The following is a 21,249-nucleotide window of genomic DNA, read 5'->3' as shown; positions in this document are numbered from 1 at the left end:
GATTTGTTTCAACTTTTGAGAGACTCCGGCTGAAACAAGCAACCTTCAAGGTTTTTACATATAGTTCAGTCACACAATAAGTTCTCTCTTTTTGGTTTTGTGTAAATAAATTTCTTTTTTTAATTTATTTTAGGATTTATAACAACTTTCCTATATACACTTGTGTGAGTTTGTGTCTAAAGTTTGTGTGTGTGTGTGTGTCTATATATATATATATATATATATGTTGTTTATTAAAAAAAATAACTACGTTGTTTTTGTTTTGTATTAAGGTCATGAGTGATAGCAACTATCATACTAAGACTAATAGACAATCGGTTCGAAAATTGAATTTTGAAGATGAGGATTCACCACTTGTGATAGTTGAACAACCAGAACCAATATCAATAGATATCAGCGATAAAATTTATGCTAATATAGAAGAAGAAGTGATTCCGAAATTAGGAATTGAGTTTGAGACTGAGCAAGATGCGTATGATTTCTATAATAATTATGCGTGTGTAGTTAGATTTAGTATTAGGCGAAGTAAGGGCCACAAGGGTGATAAAGATGGTTCACGTAAATGGTTAGATAGAGTTTTTTGTTGCTCTTGCGAGGGTATACTAGGGAATGACAAAAGAGATGATAATGTGAAATGCCATCGTCCAGAAACAAGATGTGGTTGCTTGGCAGAGATGAAAATTAGTTGTAGATATAGTGAAAAATATTGTGTCGTAAAATTTGTGTCAGAGCACACACATGTCTTAGCTTCTCCTCATAAGCGTATATTTCTTAGATCTCAAAGGTCCATTAATCTAGCCCAAGCTATTAAGGCTGAATTAGCAGATAGTTCTGGAATTGCACCAAGAGCAAGTGTAGGACTAATGGCCAGAAGGGTAGGTGGACTTGACAATCTTGGCTTCATTCCTGAGGATTATAATAATTATTTGCGTACAAGACGAACAGAAGAGATGAAAAGTGGGGATACATGAGGCCTACTTGAATATCTTCAAAGAATGCAATCTGAAGACCTTCATTTTTCTTATGCAATTTAGGTTGACCTTGATGATCTAATTACAAATATTTTTTGGGCAGATGGTGGAATGAAGTTGGATTATGAATATTTTGGGGATGTAGTGTGCTTTGATACAACTTACAAAAAAAATAGAGAAGGTAGGCTGTTTGCATTGTTTGTTGGTGTAAATCATCATAAACAAACTATCATCTTTGGTGCTGCATTGTTATATGATGAAACATCTGAAACTTTCATGTGGTTGTTTGATTCTTTTCAGAAAACAATGTTTGGTAAGAAACCACAAACTATCCTTACAAACCAAGATGCTGCAATAGCAAAGGCATTAGCTTCACAATGGCCAAAAACACATCATCGTTTATGTGTTCGGCATATGTACCAGAATGCAGCTAAGAACCTCAAAGAAGTGTTTGGAAGGTACAATACTTTTGTAGCAGATTTTAGTAGTTGTGTATATGACCATGACTATGAAGATGATTTTTTAGATGCATGGGATAATATGCTTGATAAATATTATCTAAAGAATAACAGTTGGTTGCAAAGACAATTTGAGTTAAGGGAGAAATGGGCTTTGGTTTATGGGAGGAAAACATTTTGTGGATATGTCTACTACTCAGAGAAGTGAGAGTATGAACAGTCAAATTAAATGGTATATAACTTATAATTATGACTTGTTGTGTTTCTTTCATCAATTTCAAAGGTTGGTTGATGATAGACGTTTTGAAGAGTTGAGAGCAGATTTTAAAGCAACTCAAAGTAAACCATCATTAGAATATCCAGTAGAAATATTGAAGCATGTAGCAAGTGTTTATACTCCTGCAATATTTAAGTTGTTTAATCGTGAATTATGGCTCACTTGGGATTGTGAATTGCATAAGGATGGTGAGGTTGGATTTGTGGTAAAATATAAAGTTATTTCTCCCCGTAAATCTCGCCAACACATTGTTCAATTTGATTCATTGGCTTCTACAGTGATGTGTAGTTGTAATAAATTTGAATTTGTTGGAATTTATGTGCCCATGCCTTAAAAGTGTTATCTCTTCAAAATTGTAAAAGGGTGCCAAATCAGTATATTTTAAAAAGGTGGACAAAAGATACAAAGGTTGGTTTTGCAATGAAAAATTATATGCATGTAGGACCACTTGACCAAAATGTAGATGTGGGAAGTCGTTATAAAGTGTTGCTTAAATGTATTCTAATTTGGTAGCAAGAGCTGCACTGACTAATGAGACTTTTTGTATTTCTTTGGATGCTCTTGAAAGTACTTTGAACAAAGTGGAGGCAAATTTGAAAAATTTATCAATTGAAGAATCTACTGTTGGGAGCACTCATTTCAAATCAAAGGCTCAACAAGCTAATGATAATGTGCAGCCTACCAATTGTGAAGGAAATAAAATTAAAGGAATTAAGCTTAAAGGGAGACAAGCATGTGTAGGCACATCTCGTAGAAGAAAGGGTGCATTAGAGAAAGCTACAAGAAAGAGAAAACGTTAAACTAAAGCACCCTCTCATATTCAACAGCTCACACCGGTATGAAATGTGTTTTGTGTTTTGTTACTTTGAGCTTAGGATTTGTTAGACAATACTAATTCTCTAAATTATTTATATGATTTTCATTGTGAAATGTAGCAGGAAGATAGCATGGCAAATTTAAATACACCTGGCTTTACTGATATGCTGAGCTTGATATAGGTAATTAAATGAAAGTTTATTTATTGTTTTATTTTTTGCTTTTATTTTATTTGTTTCATTGTTAAATGTATCGGGAAGATAGCATTACAAATTTAAATACACCTGGCTTTACTAATATGCTAAACTTGATACAAGTAAGTAAATGAAAGTTTATTTATTGATTTATTTTTTGCTTTTATTTTTATTTTGTTTCATTGTTAAATGTATCAGGATGATAGCATGACAAATTTAAATACACCTGGCTTTACTGATATGTTGAACTTGATATAGGTAATTAGATGAAAGTTGATTTAATTATAAATTTTTTGCTTTGATTTTATTGATTTCTGATTTGTTATACATTGATATGTAGGCACAATTACCCAAAGTGGGAAATCAAAGAAATTACGAAGATGTTGAATAACAAGATAGAATTGAAGATAGAAGTGTGATTGCTTGTAGGAATTTATCAGCCACGCTCCAAGTCCATAAAGATCATGCATTGAGATATTAACTTAATTTTGCAAATTTTTTATCTTTTACTACGGTTTTTCAGATGTGTCTTTTAGTTAGATCTTGTTAGCAAAAAGGCTCCTTGCACTTCTGTATTTGGGGGAGGAGCAATGTTTTTTGTTTGTTTGTAGGCCTAAAACTTCTGCTTCCTTTAAAAATTATCTTCCTTGAACTTCTGTATTTGTGGCACTTGCCTAATTTTGTTCATGGAGTCCTATTTTAATTGTGGTGACAAAGTTCTTGACTCTAGAGTCAATTGAAAGTCATAATCCATATAGAGAAAATATTGGTGGATTTTAAATTTCCTATATGAGATCCTATTAGCCTAGCATGACAGTACAATTGTAACTAGCCTCACTTAACAAGGTTACTCCCTGCCTATGGATTAGCCTCTTCTTGATAGCTCTAAGCAATGGCCAAAGCACAGTGGCTAGCCAAGCAACACAACTGAAAGCACAGTTAGCCTTGAGAAGTAAAACCCATGTCTTGGGTTCTCCATTGTTACTACCACTGGGTTTCCTTTGCAGGTATCTTTTGCTCACCAGTTAGAAAAGTCCAATCTTGGAGCCATTACAGTTTGGAACTTGGAACCTCAAACTGAAAAAGTAACACAGAATTTAAGAATCTTTGAAGAAAAAAATTTTCAAAATCCAGATCTCAAAATTGAGAAATGAGCAAAATCCATTTGAAAAACCAGCTAAGAATATCAAAGAAAAGCTAAAAGGAATTCACTTTCAAGGCTATGCATTAATGCCACACACACATAATGTAAGAAAGTAAAAAGAAGAAAAAAAAAAAGAAAAACAGGAAAGAGAAGAAGGCCCTGGGAGGTGAGTGCTTGTTCAGTTCTATGTAATTGTAATTGTACTTTCACAAACTCAAAAGCCACTCTCACTCACTCTTATGTTAGGATGTGTGCCCTTAAATCCTATTGTATGATGCTATGTATGACATTATGTATGACTTAATGTTGTGTTTAATAAAGTTGTTTTATTATTATCTAAAATAATGGTAACATGAATATTGGGACATTATCATATAGTCAATGAGATGCATAGTATGTGATTTAGTCACAGAAGATACAAGTCACAAGTTTTTTGTAAACTCAAAATTTATAGTTCGTAGTCGGTGATGAAATTGGGCATCTCTTCTGCGAAGACTATAACGTATCAACTAAGATGATTTGTCTTGATCATGGAAGTGGAGACTTCTAGTTGATATGTTGATATATTTTAAGAGTTAAGACACATTGAACTGGACTGCTGTGAGATTTATTATTCTCCTAACGACTGTCAAATGAATAATAAACTCACGACTTATATTTATATGAACTCTTAATCCTGAGAGGATAATGGACCTGATTATGAAGTGTAGGTTGTTTTGATATATCAGGAGTGAGATCTATTGTAACGGTCAAAACCTCAGTATGTTGGGCAACCACATTTAGTGTTGATGGAACATATATTCTCAAGATAGAATTCATAGTCTCTTAACGGAGATACAAAATATTCCCTGGAGATACAAAATATTCCCTTGAGATAAGTTTAATGAGTTTGTTATTCAGAGAGTTAGGCCTAACCACTTTAGTAAGGAGTTACTAAAGTATATGTTTATGGAATTGGATTTCATAAATATATGATGAATAACTTAAAGGATTAAACTGGGTACTCAAGGAATTAAGATGTAGTAATCTACAAAGTGACAGTCTTCTTTCATGACTTTGTATTACTACGAATATTTTATGAAGGGGTTGCATGTACAATAAAGTCTTGGGATATAATTTATAAATAAGGCCTAGAATGCAACTACATTTATATAGTGGTATTAAATATAGTTCATGGTAACTTTGAATTTGTCAAGAGTTGACAGAAAAGTCCAAAGCCCATTGGAGCTAGTGTCTTATTGGTCCCTTTTGGTCCCACTCCAAGCCACACACTTAAGCCCAATTGGAAAAGCCCAAAAGGCCAGCCCAATTAGATAATCAGTTAGATACAAAAGGAGAAACATACAAATTTTTCTGTAGAGAATTGTAAGAACACTATTGCGAAGTGGTGTAAGAAGTGTTAGACACTTTTTGACATTCTCCCTTTGGAACTGATTGAGAGACTACACATCTTGGGCGTTAGTGGAATTGGAGTGAAGACTGAAAGTGTTCCCAAGTGCTTCTGATCTTCAGTTTTGAAATTCACCGCTCCAAGGTACACTCTTTTGTTCTCTAATTCTGAAGCTTACATAGTGCATGTTAATATTTATGAATGAAGTAGATCCGTTATTTTTCCGCTGCGTACATGCATATTTCCATCATCTTAGACATGGGAAAAACCACATTATGAGGGAAGGTATCTATCTGTAGCTGTAAGAGTCCCATGAAACCATGAGGGGTATTTGTCAAGCAATCCAGACAACAAAAGAACAGCCTCCCAAATAACTCCCTCAAAAATTTTAACTATTTTTAATTTTTGGTGTATAATTTCCAACTTATAGAATCTAACTTTAGTACTATAAAATGGCATTCATGTTTTTTTTCCCTTTAATTCTATGAGTTTTAGTGCAATGTTTGGTGACAAGCTTTTTTAAGCAATCAAATGACAATTCACCATCATCAAGGGATGTGTACAACTTCAAGCAGATAACAATGTTTCTGTTTCTGTAGAATAGGTCTGATTTCTCTATTTTGTTTTCTGCAGAAATTGTTTTCGTGCATAATGTTTCTATTTCTGCAGAATCGGTATGGTTCCCCTGTTTTTATTTCTGTAGAAACTGTTTTTCCTGCATATAATGTTTTACTCTTGTAGAATAGGTCCGGTTTCATCTCAAAAAAAAAAATCTATTGAGACATATCCGACCTTATCTCAATTGAAACACAAAATCAAAACATATCAGTCCAAGCGTTCTCAGCAGATATCCATTAATCCAGTCGGTCCTTATCAAATAGAGTTTGATAAAATAATGAAATTTGAAATTTAAATACAACGTTATCCGTATATTCAAATCAAATTGTAATCTCTACAGTAAGATATATACAAGAGAGCTTCTATGGAGGAGTTTCCCGTCCTAGTCACTCATTTAAGAATTTCAACAAACATTTAAAATACAAAATCCAGCAACCCCAATTGTTTACTGACTACAACCTTTACATCATTCAAAAACATTTTTCTTTCCACAAGTTTCATAATGGAACAAAAATCAAACACCATTATCAACATAGACAAGTCACTTTGTAGAAACCAATAGAAGCAGATGAACACTTGAAGATGAAGATGAAGTGAGAATGTGTTTGTAACTGGGGTGAAGTGAGGATGAAGATGAACACTTGAGACGTCAACCACATAGAGAAGAGAAAAAAAGAAACCTTGAAAGCCTTGAAGGTTGCTTGTTTTAGCAGGAGTCTCTCAACAGTTGAAACAAATCTGCATCTATAGGACAAAAGGAACCTCTGTGGCAGTGGACAATAAAACTTTGGGAGAAAGATAGGAATAAAATGAGACAAGGGAAGAGTCCAAATCAAAAACAAAAGCTGCGGCAAGAGACAAAACTCAAAGTCCCTTTCTTGTTAACGTCAACCACATGGAGAAGAGAAAAAAAAAAAAAAAAAAAAAAACCAAAACCGGAAATAGAGGGAAGAAACAAAAGCTTCGGAAGAAAAAAAAAAAGAAAAAAAGAAAGGGATTCTAACTTTAACGTCAGTAACGTGAGTGTTAAAGTCAGAGTTATCTCATTTAATGAGAGAGGCCAGCTGTCCAAGTTTTATTGGTGGAGCATGAAGTGGAGCACAATTGATGAGATAGAAGATTTGGACTCCACTATTAATGCTATCAGTTACATATTTTTCAATACACAACTAATAAGTAATTTTAAACTACTGATCTCTCATTAAATTACCAAAATCTTGCCTAAATAAGATACAATATATACAAAATGTATCATCCTTTTTTATGACATGTTCCAACCAATATTTTGTATTCTTTAAACTAATTAGGATTAAATCAATGCAATGCTCCACTAATTTCCTTTTTAGGGAAATCATGGTTAAGAGGTTGACAAGAATATCTTCATAAATATGCTCTTTTTATTTTCTCCTTATCATTAGGATGAAAAGATAAGACCTTTTCTCATAGCGTAGAATCTGAAAGAAAATTATTCAAGTAATTATAAATTTGCTTAGAAGATAAAATTTGCAATAAATGTGAGGTCAATAGTGCTAACAGAAAAATAAAGGGTAAATTATAAGTTCATTCAAAATATTCAACTTAGGCATTAAACCGTTACATTATCATGTTCAATAAAGTATTGAAACATTATTTTAGTGCATATGCGTATGTACAAGATATATCACATAAATCCAAAATATTCAGCTAAAAACTAAAGCAAACACTAACCAACTAGCTATTGAAAAATATGCATTTTTTTATATATAAAAATAGAAATTTAAACATGTCTTTTGAAAAAACAATTTAAATATCACAATTAATCATTTGATTTGGGCTTTTAGGCTAATTTATTTGTTTGGACAATATTTGGGAAATTTCATGTCCACAAAATGTTCACAACAAATCTTAGTTGATAGTTGTTATTGGTTCTAATTTACATATCACTAAAATTGTTTTGTGTTCACCAGTAACATCCTACCACTTAGGCATTAAACAGTTACATTAATCATTTTCAATAAAGTATAGAAACATTATTTTAGTGCATATGCATATGTACATGATGTATCACATAAATCCAAAAATTCAACTAAAAACTAAAGCAAGCACTAACCAACTAGCTATTGGAAAATATGCATTTTTTATATATATAAAAATAGCAATTTAAAAATATGTCTTTTGAAAACAAATTTTAAAATATCACAATTAATCATTTGATTTGGGCTTTTACGCTAATTTATTTGTTGGGAAATTATTTGAGAAATGTTATGTTCACAAAATTTTCACAACAAATCCTAGTTGACAATTGTTATTGGTTCTAATTTACATATCACTAGAATTGTTTTTTTTTGTTCACTAGTAACAACCTACTACTTTGGATTTGGTATGAAAATATTGTGAAAATAGCATTTTTCGCAATTTTTTGGTTCAATTTTTAATAGACCAACATTTTGGAGAGGTCAAATTTTATTTTTGATGGGCTCAAATTTTTATTTAAGATGTTCAAGTTTTTTATAGGGTGGTCAAGTTCTTTTTCTAGGATGGTCAACGATCCATATTAATTTAAAATTCATTTTTTAAGGTATAACCCTGAATCATACATAGTGTTGCCCCTGTCGTGGGACCCGTTGAGGTAGATTTTTTTAAAATTAGAAAAGGCCACGTGCATGGAAAAAAGGCCACGTAGAACTCAAGTTTGTGAAAGTTGAGTACCCTGCATATGTTACTCGAGTTTCTAAAACTGAGTACCATGTAAGAAAGGAAAGTTGGTTTTCATGTGTGAGTAGATGGTTTGTACTACTACTATGCATGCCTATTGCTTGTACTACTACCATGCACGCTCAGATGTGCCGGGTGTATGCAAACCTCATTTTTCTTTGGTTAGAGCATCAATACCCGGCCTTGTAAACCTAAAAATATGATAAATTTTAGCATCAAAGCACAAAAGACATGCTTTACCCGGACTTGTAATTGCAAAAATTTATATAATATTGATACAATACCGTCTTACTTGTAAAACGTTACTGTAGTAGAATGGTATAATTTTAAATTAATAAATTCTCTCTCAAATCTTTGTCTCCCACTCTCTCAACTCTCTGTCTCCCACATCTCTCTCTCAGTGACTAGCTCACTCAAGCCACCGTTGGCCACCATATCGCCCAGCAACGCCAAGCCTAGGTCGTTGTTGGCTACTGTCTCACCCAATGATGCCCAAGCCCAGGCTGCCGTTGGCCACCATATCACCTAGCGTGGATTGTGAGATTTCTCCGGCAATTTTGCAATGGGTTTGCTATGAGATCATCGACATGAGCTTGCAATGAGATATCTCCGGTGTGGGTTTGTTGTGAGATCTCTCCAGCGATTGTGAGATCTCCGGTGTGGTGTTTTTGTCATGAGGGTTATGGTGTGGTGGTTGCTATGGAGTTGTTGTGATTTTGCAGGTTGTGTTGGTTGCTATGATTGCAATGGATTTGTTGTGATTTTGCAGGTTGATTTTGTCATGGTGGTTGCTATGATTTTTGCCATGATTTTGCAGACCGTGATTTTGCAAGTTTTTGCCGTGGGTGTTGCAATTGTGGGGTGGTGGGGTTTGGATGGTAGTTGTGTGGGGTTTTGGGTTTGTTCACGGTGGAGAGAGAGAGAGAGAGAGAGAGAGAGAGAGAGAGGAGGAAGAGAGACAGAAATTAGAGAAATGAGAGATATTATTTTGGGTTATATATTTTATTATGTAGATATCTATACTACTATTTAAGGGGCTTCTCCTATTTGGACCGGATTTGTTTTGTTCCAAACTACCCCTACAGCCTACGTTTAAGTAGGGGCAAAATTTGGTAAAAATGCTTCTTTAACTCTCACATAAACATTGGCTAAAATATAAGAGCACTCTCCTCATGGTTTTCAAATTATTTTATCCATTTAAAAAATATATATATTAAATTAAAACATACGTTTCTTTGTAAAAAAAAAAAAAATGTACACCCACATTTTAGTCTCACACAACTCCAAACTTCTACCCAACAATTTTAAATTTCCCCATTATCACGTTTTTTTTTTGTTGCTAAACATATATCTCCAGTTTCTAAAGTAGTTATCATCCAAATTAAAAACTCCTCAATTTTAGCAACAATTTTTTCTTTTCTCCCACTCTCTCACGTTGTTTTTTTTTCTTTCTCGACGTTTAATTTCTCTCCCTCCACCTCTCACATTGCTTTTTTTTTTTTTTTAATTTATAAACTCTATCTCTCAAGTTATTAAACTGGGTTATTAGTTATCATCCAAATTCAAAACCATAAGCAACCACTTTTTTTTTTCTCTCCCTCCCCCTCTCACATTTTTTCATTTTATTTAAATTTTTTTTTTTTATAAAGTCTATCTCTAACATATATGATATATTGCCTTTTTTTTTTTTTTGTTAAACATATATCTCAAGTTTCTAAGTTATCACCCAAACTAAAAACTCCTCAATTTTAGCTACAATTTTTTCTTTTCTCCCACTCTCTCATGTTTTTTTTTTCTCTCCACGTTTAATTTTCTCTCTCCCCCCCCCCCTCACGTTGTTTTTTGTTTTTTTTTTTTAATTTATAAACTCTATCTCTCAAGTTATTAAACCGGGTTATCAGTTATCATCCAAATTCAAAACCATAAGCAACCTCCTCATCACTTTTTGTAAATGTATCACTCAGGTTTTTTGACAAAAAGAATTTTATGACAGAGCCAACACAACCATTCATCTAGGAAAAGGTATGTCAACCTAAAATTTTTAGGAATGTCAATCTAAAAATTTTGTAACATCCTCCTTTGATATCAATAAACTCCTTTGTCCTTTTTCACCTTTGGAATTTTTTATTTTTTTTTTTTTTTTTGTTTCTTCCTTTGGATTTTTTTTCCAATATAGATAACAACATTGTCTTTTGGTAAACAGACTCACAAGTTTACAAGTTTTTGGCTGAAGGATTTTCTTATAAAGCCAGCATGATCATTCATATGAAGAAGGTATGTTAACCTAAAAATTTAAAGTTTTTTTAAAGAAATTATGTCATTGTTTACTTCTTTTTAATAACTCCAAAAAATCATATAACGTGTTTTTTTTTTAAAATTTATACTGTACACACCATTTTCATAAAAGATAAATCACATGATCACGAAATGGTGTAACAAATAATCAATTTGTACATATGTGAGTACAATCCTCTATATGAATCTTTACAATGAAAAAGTACAATAAATTCCTATGATTCGATCTCCAAGAAGCTTTACGATCCGAAGGGGGTATGAAGCTTGATCTTGAATCGTTCTTTGATGTCTCCAAGTTGAATAAATATTTGAACGTGCTTGATGTGATGTGAGGGCCGTAGGCTTAATCTCGAATTGGATTAAAGGAGAATCCCCACTTTGATATGAAAAAGTAGGAATAAGCCTTGATGAAAAATGGAATTTTTATGAGCTTAGAGATGACTCTCTATTTCGGCAAAGCGTTAGTAGCATTTTCTCTCTCAACTTAATAATACTTAATTTGGAATTTTCTCTCAGCATTTATTGAGAATTAATTATGAATTTAATTTGGTCTTTCATTTAATAAGAACTTTTCATATAGGTCTTTTCTCTTGACACTGACATATGGCTTTCTTCATTTGACGTCGCCACGTGGCTTGATTTCATTTGCTAATCGTCCACGTCATCAATTGGTGATTAATTTGATCACGATCAATCATACGGTTGTGAATGCATCATAAAATTTTGATGTCTACATATACCATAATTTTTTTTTTTTTTGGATTTTTTTCCATTTTATACAACAACACCATCTTATAGTAAAGTGACCTCACAAGTTTACAAGTTTTTTGATAGAAGGATTTTCTTATAAAGCCGGCACAATCATTCATATGAAGAATGTATGTCAACCTAAAAATTTAAGGCTTTTTTTTTATAAAAAATAATTGTCATTGTGCTTCTTTTTAATAACTCCAAAAAAAATATCACATAATGTTTTTTTTATGATTTATACCATTAATTTTTTTAATATATAAGAAGACATTGTAGCTTCAATAAAAATTTTGATATATAGGTTTTTTTTCATGTTAAATTAATGCCATTGTTTACCATTATAGAAGACATTGTTTACATATTTTGTTGCATTAAATTTATTATTAAAAAAAATGTTTCAAAACAATGGTTGCAAGTCTTTGAATGTTCCTTTAATATTGTCTAATTGTTTTATTGAATTCTAGCATTGATTGTACATTAAATTGATAAATGTAAAAAAATAACCGGTCCATTTTGAGATGAATTTTGACATTATGAAAAGTATAGTTTGTTTATTTGTTTGTACTTTTTCATTGCTTGATATTAAAACCATGATGTTATTTTTATTTGTGATTAATATTAAAATTATTAACCTTTCTCCACGCATAACGCTCATCACTCTTAGATATTTTTGTGATTGAAAAATGTAGTAATTCTAAATTATAATAAATACTCTAACTTAACCCTTACCCAAAAAATAAAAGAGCCTGTGAGCATATGCTCATGCGCATGCTCAGAGGCTAGTATTATTTTAATATGTTATATAGGAATATAAAAGTTGAGTGTTGGGTGTGTTGTAAAATGATAAATATAATAGATAAAGTAGCTTTTTCAGATGATAAGATAGAATATTTCAGAAATGCCATATGCTAATGCTCATACATGGCTTGTATCAGCTATGGTTTCTTCATCATGCTTGGAACTGTAGGTTTTCATGCAGCTTTACTATCCATTCGTCACATTTATCAATCCATCAAGTGTGAGTAGATGGTTTATTGAGCAGTATGAGGGCCTATTTGGATGCTTTTTTTTTGTCACTCAATTTCCGTCACTCAATTTCTGCCACTCATCACTTATCACTCATTACTCATCACTTTAAAATACCACACCCGTTTGGCACCATCACTCACTTACCATCACTCAATATTTTTCACACTATTTGTGGGTCCCATGCCTGTCACTCGGTGCAGCTTTTTTTTTTTTCCCCAGTACCCAGATCACCCGAACCTAGTGAAAAAAAAAAAAAAAAAAAACCTAAAATTGAAGACCGAACCCAGTGAAAAAAAAAAAAGAAAAAGAAAAAAAAGAAACCCAGAACTAAAGACTGAACCCAGTGAAAAAAAGAAAAGAAAAAAAGAAACCCAGAACTGAAGACCAAACCCAGTGAAAAAAGAAAAGAAAAAGAAACCCAGAACTGAAGACCGAACCCAATGAAAGAAGAAGGAAGAAAAAAAGAAAAAAAAAGAAAGTTAGTTGGTCAAAAGGTGTGGCTGAGTTATGACTAGTGGGTCCCCCATGTGTGTTTAATTACAAAAATGTCATTGAGTTATGAGTTATGGAAATTGAAAACAGCCAAAATGTGTTTTCAGTTTCCATAACTCATAACTCAAAAATCAGAGAATTGAGTGATAGAAACAGAGTTATGAAGCTCCCAAACGGACTTCTCGCTATGGGTCTCACCATTTTTGAGTTATGAGTTATGAAAACAGAGTTATGAGTTATGGAAATTGATGATCCAAACAGCCCCTAAGTTGCTTTGGTGAGGTAGGACTTTCAATTTTTGAATAGCAATTTTTAAGGAGCTTGTCAGAGATGTGGCGTCTGGGACATGCTGAAGTGAAGAAGAAAAGCTGAAGGAATAGACCTTGGTGAGGAGAACTTTGATAAATTTACCATAGTTTTATGGTACTTGAGTTTTATAAACTTGAGTTACACTTTACATACCATTCAAGTTTTTCAAACTTGAGTTTCATGTGGCCTATTTTAATTAGAGTCCGGTTAATGTGTGTCCTAAGGGCACACATTAACCATCTATTTTAAGAAAGTTTTTATGAAAAATTGAAAAACCTGTCAAAACAGTGAATTACTTTTTCATTTTTTCACAAAATATTTCCCAAAGTGGATTACTAATATATGCCCTAAGGGAACACGTTAGTAAATCCCCTTTAATTAAAATAATTTAGGTCAGCAGGGTGCCACCGTAGCATTTGTTTTGAACTTAAGCATTTGAAACTCGGGTTACATGTCAAACTCGAGTTTCATGAACTCAAGTTTAAAAAAGTGGTACATTGCTAAATATTTCACAAATAGTGGTAGATTGCTAAATATTTTAGCCAAAGATGTTATTTGGCCATTTTGGCCGATACTTCCATAATACGTGACATGTTACTCTCTCTTTTCATATTTATGGTAGATCCCACTATGAATTTAATTAGTAGAACTCATAATAAATGTGAGATGAATGAACACCATGTCACCATATTCTAAGAGTACCAAATAATTACTTTATAAATCAATGGTTGAACATGATAGACCCTATATTCGTGGTAGACACCACATTAATGGTAAACCCTACTATGAATTCAATTAGTGGAACTTACAATAAATGTGAGATGAAAGAGCATCATATTACCATATTTTGAAAGTACCAAATAATTACTCTATAAATCAATGGTTGAATATGAAATCTGGTTAATATCTTTATCTTCATCTTATGTCTTTGAAATATTCTACAACCAATCTCACTATAGTTGGTTCCTTCGTGCTAGTATTGTTGAACACCTTTTGTACAACTTGTTTGGAAGGGATGAAAAAAAAGAATTTGGATTGACTAGGGCTGTGCAAAAGAACCGTCTGACTCGCCTACCTGCCCAAACCAAATCGACCCAATCCAATCCATGTGGGTCTATCAAGTGAGATGACTCACGTTTGGTGGGTTAGATAGATAATTTAGTGGGTCGGGTTGAATATCGCGTTGAGATATTTCTAACTTGCCACAACCTGACTCTCCCACCTGCCTATATATATATATATTGCAAAATTCTACCTCACATACACACCCACCTTATTTCTCTCATGTCTTTCTCTTTCTTTTTATTTTTTCATTTTCACATTTCTCTTACCTAATAAACTCCAATTGTGCTCTCTAAGATTTTATTATTATTCTTACTTTATGTACATGTCTAATTTAAGATTCTGAAATATTTTTTATTTTTAGTGTGATAAAATTTTAGTCATTCTAATAAAAAAAATGTAGCATTTGTGATTATTTTTAGTAAAAATTGTTTAGTGTGATAAAATTTCAATCATTCGTATAAAAATAATGTATTGTTTGTGATTATTTTTGATAAAAATTGTAATTCTTTTCTTTCCTTTTTTGATTTGAGGGAGTAAACTATTATCCAATTTAATTGAAGTAATTTCATTTAACTAATTGCATTTGTCAACCTGCTCACCCCACTCAATTTGGCAAGTTGAATCGTTAAGATTTTCAACCGATCTGCCGAATTTATAGATTGGTGGGTCGGCAATGGATTGGAATTTTCTTAACCCGCCATTGGTGGGTTGGTTAAAATATTGTCTTCCACCTGCCCAATCCAACTCATGCACACCCCTAGGATTGACAATGATTCCTTTTTTTTTTTTGTTTATATGAACACTTTGAATAACTAACCACAAGTTGACAAATCTACAAATTGTTACAAAGTATGTGTCCCTACAAGTAAGGTTGTGCAAAAAACTACCTAACTCGCCAACCTGCCCTACCCAACCTAATATGTACGAGTACATTAAGTGAGGTGGGTTGGGTTAAACAACTAAATTAGCGGATCAAGTTGAATAGAGATATTTCTCTTCCCTAATAAACTCTAGCTGTTCTGTCTAGGTTTGTTATTAATTGTACTCTATGTTTAGATCTAATTTTAGATTTTGGAATTTTTTTCTTGTTAGTGTGATAAAATTTCAGCCATTCGTATATATAAAAAAAAAAATCTAATATTTGTAATTAAATTAATAAAAATTTTAATTTTTCTCTCTCATTTTTTATCTAAGGGAGAAAAAAATGATTAAATTTATTTGAAATATTTTATTTAGCTGATTGAATCTGTTAACCCGCTGAGCTGAAACCACTAAAAAATTCAACTAACCTACTGGATTTAAGATTGGTGGATTGACACTACATTGAAATTTTTCCAACCACACGCCCTGATGCCTTACCTTTTATTTATTTTTATGTTTTTTAGAAGGGCGCCGATGCCCTACCTATAAGAATTGTTGTACGAATTGATGATGCAATAGGGTAAGTGTTTGTTTGGTTAGCTTATTTTTTATCAACTTATTTTACTATTCAGTTTATTTTTTATACTATTCATGGGTCTCACTGCACTTTTTGGTACTATTCATGAGTTTCACTGTACTATTTCAACTAACATTTACCTTTATCTAAAGTACTTTCAACAAAAAAATTTCAGTTTCAACAAAATAAATGAACCCCAAACCGCAAATGGGAAATATATCCGGATCATCAAGGTGATGATCAATTAAAAAAAAAAAAAAATCTTGGTAATAATAACTGAATTCTAGAAGAAAATTTTTTAATCGATTCATGTCCTCGTGGTCTTTTTATATTATTTTATCTGCCCTTTTTAAGTTATTGTGCCCATAATCAATGACCAAAGTTAAGACCAATAAATTGGTCATATTCAACGTTTCAAACCCAAACGCCCGGGATTGTTAAGTTTGGCTAACCGCGTTCGTGTGTAACAGTAATAGTCAATTTTTTTTTTTTTTTTTTTGTTGATAGAACAGTCTTTTTCTTTTGTTGATAGTTTACTTTATACATTACCCCCACAATGTTTTTTTTTGGTTAATGTGGGTGTCTAAAGTATTTAACAAATGAATGTAATACAAACAAAGAATTAAAAAAAAAAACGAATATGGCAATATTCTGCCAAAACTTTTTTTTTCGAAAGAAGAAAATAAAAATCTAAAAATTAAAAAACAAAAAATCTATACTCATTTGATGGGTACGTGTCAAATGGACCGACACTGTCTTGGGACGCGGCACAAAACCTTAGGAGAACATAGAACGTGTCAAACTTCTATACGACCACGTAATACTAAGTCAAACTGCCTTTTCAGTTTCTTTCCAATGAGACACAAAACGTGAAAATAAACAAAGCAAACAAAAAAGAAAATTCTCTCTCTTCTCAAAAAAGAAAAAAGAAAAAAGAAAAAAAAAATAAAATTCTCTCTCTTTCACTGTGGTGTGGAGTAGTGCGTAGACTTTACGGTTTACATTACTTTTCTGGACGCTTTCATTCAACACCTTCAACGGTTCTCCATTTAAAACCACACACTCTCCCATTTCCTCTCTCGCTTTTTGTCCCTGTCTCTGTCTCTGTCTCTGTCTCTGTATCATTTTTTGCTGTAGCATTGTTCCATTTGGATCTGCTTGATTTGTGTTTCCGACTTCTAGGTAAGATATCTGCTTCTTCTGTTTCTGTTGTTGTTGTTGTTGTGGTCTTGTATTTCTAGTTGCGTCAGTTATATGCTGAACTGGGTTGGTCTTCTTTTTGAGTTTTCTGTGTTAAAGTTGATCACTTGCTTGCAAAACAAATCTTGTAAATGTAAATCATTGTTGCAGTTTCTGGGCTTTTCTTATTTATTTAGTTATTTGTTTGTTTGACTTTTAAAAAAAAAAAACTTTTTTTATGTTTGTGATGCGTTTTGTTAAGATTTGACGAATGCTTAGGGTTTTGTTCTTCCAAATCTTGCAATGCCTGTTGCCTTTGGTTTCAGTTTTGCGATCTGGGTTGATAGGAGTTTTGAGGCATATCAGATTTTGATTTGGGAGCGAAGTGTTTGGTTTCTCGGGAAATTGAAGTGTCAAAATTCAAAACTTACGGTTAATGAAGTTTGAATATTTGTTGATATACTAATTTGCGGTCAGTCTTTGTTGATTCGGTCAATTTTTAAGTCTATGAGGGCTTTTTAAAAATTACTAAAGGCATCCCATCAAAAAAAAAAAAAAACATTTTGATGTTCCACGTTGTGGCAGTTTATATAAAGTCACCATTTTTTTTATTGCAATTTTTTTTTTAATCCAGACCCACATTTTGATGCCTAGAAAATTATAATGTGCATTTTCTATTTCTGTTGTGGTTATTTTTGAAGAAATAGCTTTCTTTAGTTATAATTTATTTCTGTACAGTTCTGAGTATGAAAATCATTTTAATGAAATGATGGCCAAAATTAGTTAAGATACAAAGTTCATGCTTTAGCCATATTTGAAATATTAATTTTATACAATCTTTCAAATTTGTAGCATTCTAGTTCAAAATGGATAATGAGGATCAGTACCTACATGCTTCTAAGCCAAAATTCGATTGTCTTCTATTCGGTAAGCATTTTTGTACAAGTTCCTTTTCATTTTCAGTTTTCTTGCCATGAGGAGCATATTAACCAGTTATATATATATATATATATATATATATATATATATATATATATATATATATATATCTAATTTCCAGATGTGGATGACACCCTTTACCCGCTTAGTTCTGGTTTGTCGGCACAAGTCACCAAGAATATTCAAGGTAATGCATGCATTGTAGTTGAAATGTTTAATTCTTCTGCAAATAAAGGAAAATCTGAAGTTCTTAACCCTTCTCTGAATTCCCTACTGCAGAATATATGCTTCTAAAACTTGGCATAGAGGAGAAAAAGGTTCCTGAATTATGTTTTTCGTTGTACAAGAATTATGGTACAACGATGGCTGGTCTCAGGGTATGCTATGGTCTTAGTATTCTTTTTCAAAAATTGTTTCTGAAAATATGTGTAATGTAGAGCTGGTTGATAATGAATTTCTCTTTTTATTTTTCAGGCTGTTGGATATAACTTTGATTATGATGACTTCCATGGGTACCAATCTCTCTCTCTCTCTCTCTCTCTCTCTCTCTCGTTGTCTTCAAAACTTAAAAATTACAACTTTTGTCATCTCTTACTTATCTCTTTAACAGTTTTGTTCATGGAAGATTGCCCTACAATTTGCTAAAACCTGACCCTGTACTGAGGGGTCTTTTGCTTAGCCTGCCTATTCGGAAAGTTGTGAGTTTTTTTCTCCCAATCTATACATTCAAAGTGCTCTTAGGGTCTTGGGGGTATCTTGGGTAGTTGCTTGCCATGTAGCTTTCTTCTCATGCTGATGTATGGTCTTCTTGTTTAGGTCTTTACAAATTCAGATGAGGCCCATGCTGCTAGAGTGCTTAGCAGGCTTGGATTGGAGGACTGCTTTGAAAGGATTGTATGCTTTGAAACTCTGAATCCAACCAACAAAGAGAATGTTCCTGTGGAAGAGGATGACACAGAATTGGGGGTCCCCAGATCAAGTACCATTTCAGGGACAAATGAGTATATGAGTGAACCTAATGATAGTTCGGTACTTCCCAGGACCCCAGTTATTTGCAAACCATTTGAAGAGTCATTTGAAGAAGTTTTCAAGATAGCCAATATCAACCCTCAAAGAACAGTAAGAATATTAATTCATTTTCCTGGAAAAATTTTAGCTCTGCAGTGTGAACAGGTTGAATTCAGTTTGTGGGATATGCTTTTGTTTTGCATCTTTCTTCCATGTGAAGCCTCCCTGATACTGATTGTCAGGGCCATTTACTTTTTCACCATACACTATTAGTCTTCTGCATATTTTCCATATCTTGAATCTTTTGCCAGCCACCCACTAATCTTTTATTAACATTGTAATTTCTTTCTAATTTGCAGGTGTTCTTTGATGATAGTATTCGTAATTTACAGACTGCGAAGCATTTGGGCCTTCACACTGTGATGGTAAGCTATTGATTTCAAATGATGAATAAAGTCCTGCATTTTGATTATTGTGAAAGTGCTTATTGAACTAATTTAACTATATATGCATGGCTGTAGGTGGGCAGTTCTCACCGCATTGAAGGTGTGGATCATGCACTGGAGAGCATACATAATATCAGGGAAGCACTGCCGGAGCTCTGGGAAGCTGAAGAGAAGTCTGAAAACATTGTGTATTCAGGAAAGGTTGCAATTGAGACATCTGTGAAGGCTTAGCTGTAGTGTGAAAGAAAATAAAATTTTTACCACCCCCTAGATGTATGATTGTATTTATTCTAGATAGACTAGATTTCCTATTACTAATATAATTGAAGTCTTTATAATTTATTTGTGTCATGTGATTTGTTAGTTATCAAATTCATGTTTCTTGTAATAGAACTTTCTAAACTATATACATTATATGCGGGGTGGATGATGATGCACCTCTATTTCTAACATTATTTTCTTTCCAGTTCCACTGCCTGCTTTCTTTTTATTCTTTTATATTTTAAAACTCACTTTTCTTGTTAAAATTGTTTTTTTTTTTTTTTGTGGCCAACTTATAACAAAAAGCTAATTCAAAGTTTCAAACGCACTGAGTGTTAAAAAAATGTATCATGGAAGATCATATATTTAATTTGTTTCCTTCAGCTTCACAATACCTTCCAAGCAAGTCTGCCACTATGTTTCAATTCTGGACTATTGGGGGAGCAGAATATTCTATGGAGCCTAATGTCATAGAGAGGAAGGATGAGAAGGTGAGGGGAGAGGTGGAGGAGGTTTTCCACTGTATAATAAAGTAGAACTTCTGAGCTAAAGAGGTAAAGCAATAGTTGTTGATTTGCTTGGATTCAATTATCAAATTTGTTTTTGCTTATTCCAGTTAAAGAGTCATTATATTGAAGCTTCTATGATAGATTCACTTGCCTTTTACACTCTTAAGAACATGAAAACAAGTTAATAAAAACTTATTCATAATAATAATAATTAAAAAAAAAACTCCAATTGTGGTTCATGATTCCGCGCAGTGGCATAAAGCAACTGCAAGCAAAGATTCTATTGATGGGATAAATGTGGAGCTTAATCTATTGTGTTGATCATATGCAGAACTCTTACCAATCCTATTATTAAACAATTTGTCCAAAATAGGTCTTTGCATTGATTCATTCATGTCACCATAGACCTATAATTGGCAATATCCAAAAAGAAAAAAAAAAATCGTAACTTATAACAGTTGGTAGACAAGATGTGAATTGGGGTAAGTGCAGAGTAATACTGTCTCATTTCAATGGAGGGTATGGAATCCATTATCATTAGCCTGAGGTTTTTATTTTATTTTTTTTTATTTAAGAAAAGGATGCTCTATATTTCAAGAAAAAATATATTGGATACTATAGAAACTAGACATTGAGCTAATGTTAAGTTCAAAATTTAACATAAAATGTAAGTTTAGTAATGTGGTGGGCCAATGTGGTGGGCCTTTTGTGATTTTGGGCTGGACTGCCTCTTGTTGTACTGGGCCCAAGTGTTTTGGGTAAGAGAGTCGGAACTGGCCCAACTGCAACCTACTTTGGTCCGGCTTGTGCACAAACTATGCCCCGTTTGCAGAAACTTAAACTTTAGTCACATGCCCATGGCAGACGAAGTTGCCGCAGAAAAGCTATGGTAGATGGGTGCAACGAAACAATGATAAGCGGGATATGTTACTGTTACGCAAACTAAGTAAACAATCTTTTCATTAAA

The 21,249-nt window shown here is 32.8% G+C and overlaps 2 protein-coding genes across 2 annotated transcripts; both read left to right on the top strand.

The window, feature by feature from the left end:
- Nucleotides 1-275: 275 nt before the first annotated feature.
- LOC142606123 (protein FAR1-RELATED SEQUENCE 5-like) lies at nt 276-17,181 on the top strand. Its single transcript, XM_075777522.1, has 7 exons — nt 276-875; nt 1,035-1,633; nt 1,713-1,911; nt 3,724-3,801; nt 5,850-5,924; nt 9,332-9,440; nt 17,078-17,181. Exons 1-7 carry the CDS (start codon nt 276-278, stop codon nt 17,179-17,181), a joined length of 1,764 nt encoding a protein of 587 aa, XP_075633637.1.
- Nucleotides 16,873-19,984, top strand: LOC142605519 (uncharacterized protein C24B11.05-like). Its single transcript, XM_075776915.1, has 9 exons — nt 16,873-17,122; nt 17,972-18,046; nt 18,180-18,245; nt 18,338-18,435; nt 18,533-18,570; nt 18,669-18,756; nt 18,875-19,177; nt 19,426-19,491; nt 19,588-19,984. The coding sequence occupies exons 2-9, from the start codon at nt 17,986-17,988 to the stop codon at nt 19,741-19,743; spliced, it is 876 nt and encodes a 291-aa protein (XP_075633030.1). The 5' UTR covers nt 16,873-17,122; nt 17,972-17,985; the 3' UTR covers nt 19,744-19,984.
- Nucleotides 19,985-21,249: the final 1,265 nt, after the last annotated feature.

The sequence above is a fragment of the Castanea sativa genome, chromosome 8 (assembly GCF_040712315.1).
Source record: "Castanea sativa cultivar Marrone di Chiusa Pesio chromosome 8, ASM4071231v1".
In the NCBI taxonomy this organism is placed as follows: Eukaryota; Viridiplantae; Streptophyta; class Magnoliopsida; order Fagales; family Fagaceae; genus Castanea; species Castanea sativa.
The sequence above is the reverse complement of the archived record's forward strand: the minus strand, read 5'-3'. Positions and strand labels throughout refer to the sequence as shown.

Bases quoted from the DNA above. Each gene is read 5' to 3' on its own strand.
- LOC142606123 (XM_075777522.1), top strand. From the start codon at position 276: ATGAGTGATAGCAACTATCATACTAAGACTAATAGACAATCGGTTCGA. The intron at 876-1,034 runs GTAGGTGGACTT...TATGCAATTTAG, and splicing joins TAGGACTAATGGCCAGAAGG to GTTGACCTTGATGATCTAAT. The intron at 1,912-3,723 runs GTAAAATATAAA...TTTCCTTTGCAG, and splicing joins ATGGTGAGGTTGGATTTGTG to GTATCTTTTGCTCACCAGTT.
- LOC142605519 (XM_075776915.1), top strand. From the start codon at position 17,986: ATGGATAATGAGGATCAGTACCTACATGCTTCTAAGCCAAAATTCGAT. The intron at 18,436-18,532 runs GTATGCTATGGT...TTTATTTTTCAG, and splicing joins CAACGATGGCTGGTCTCAGG to GCTGTTGGATATAACTTTGA. The intron at 19,492-19,587 runs GTAAGCTATTGA...GCATGGCTGTAG, and splicing joins TGGGCCTTCACACTGTGATG to GTGGGCAGTTCTCACCGCAT.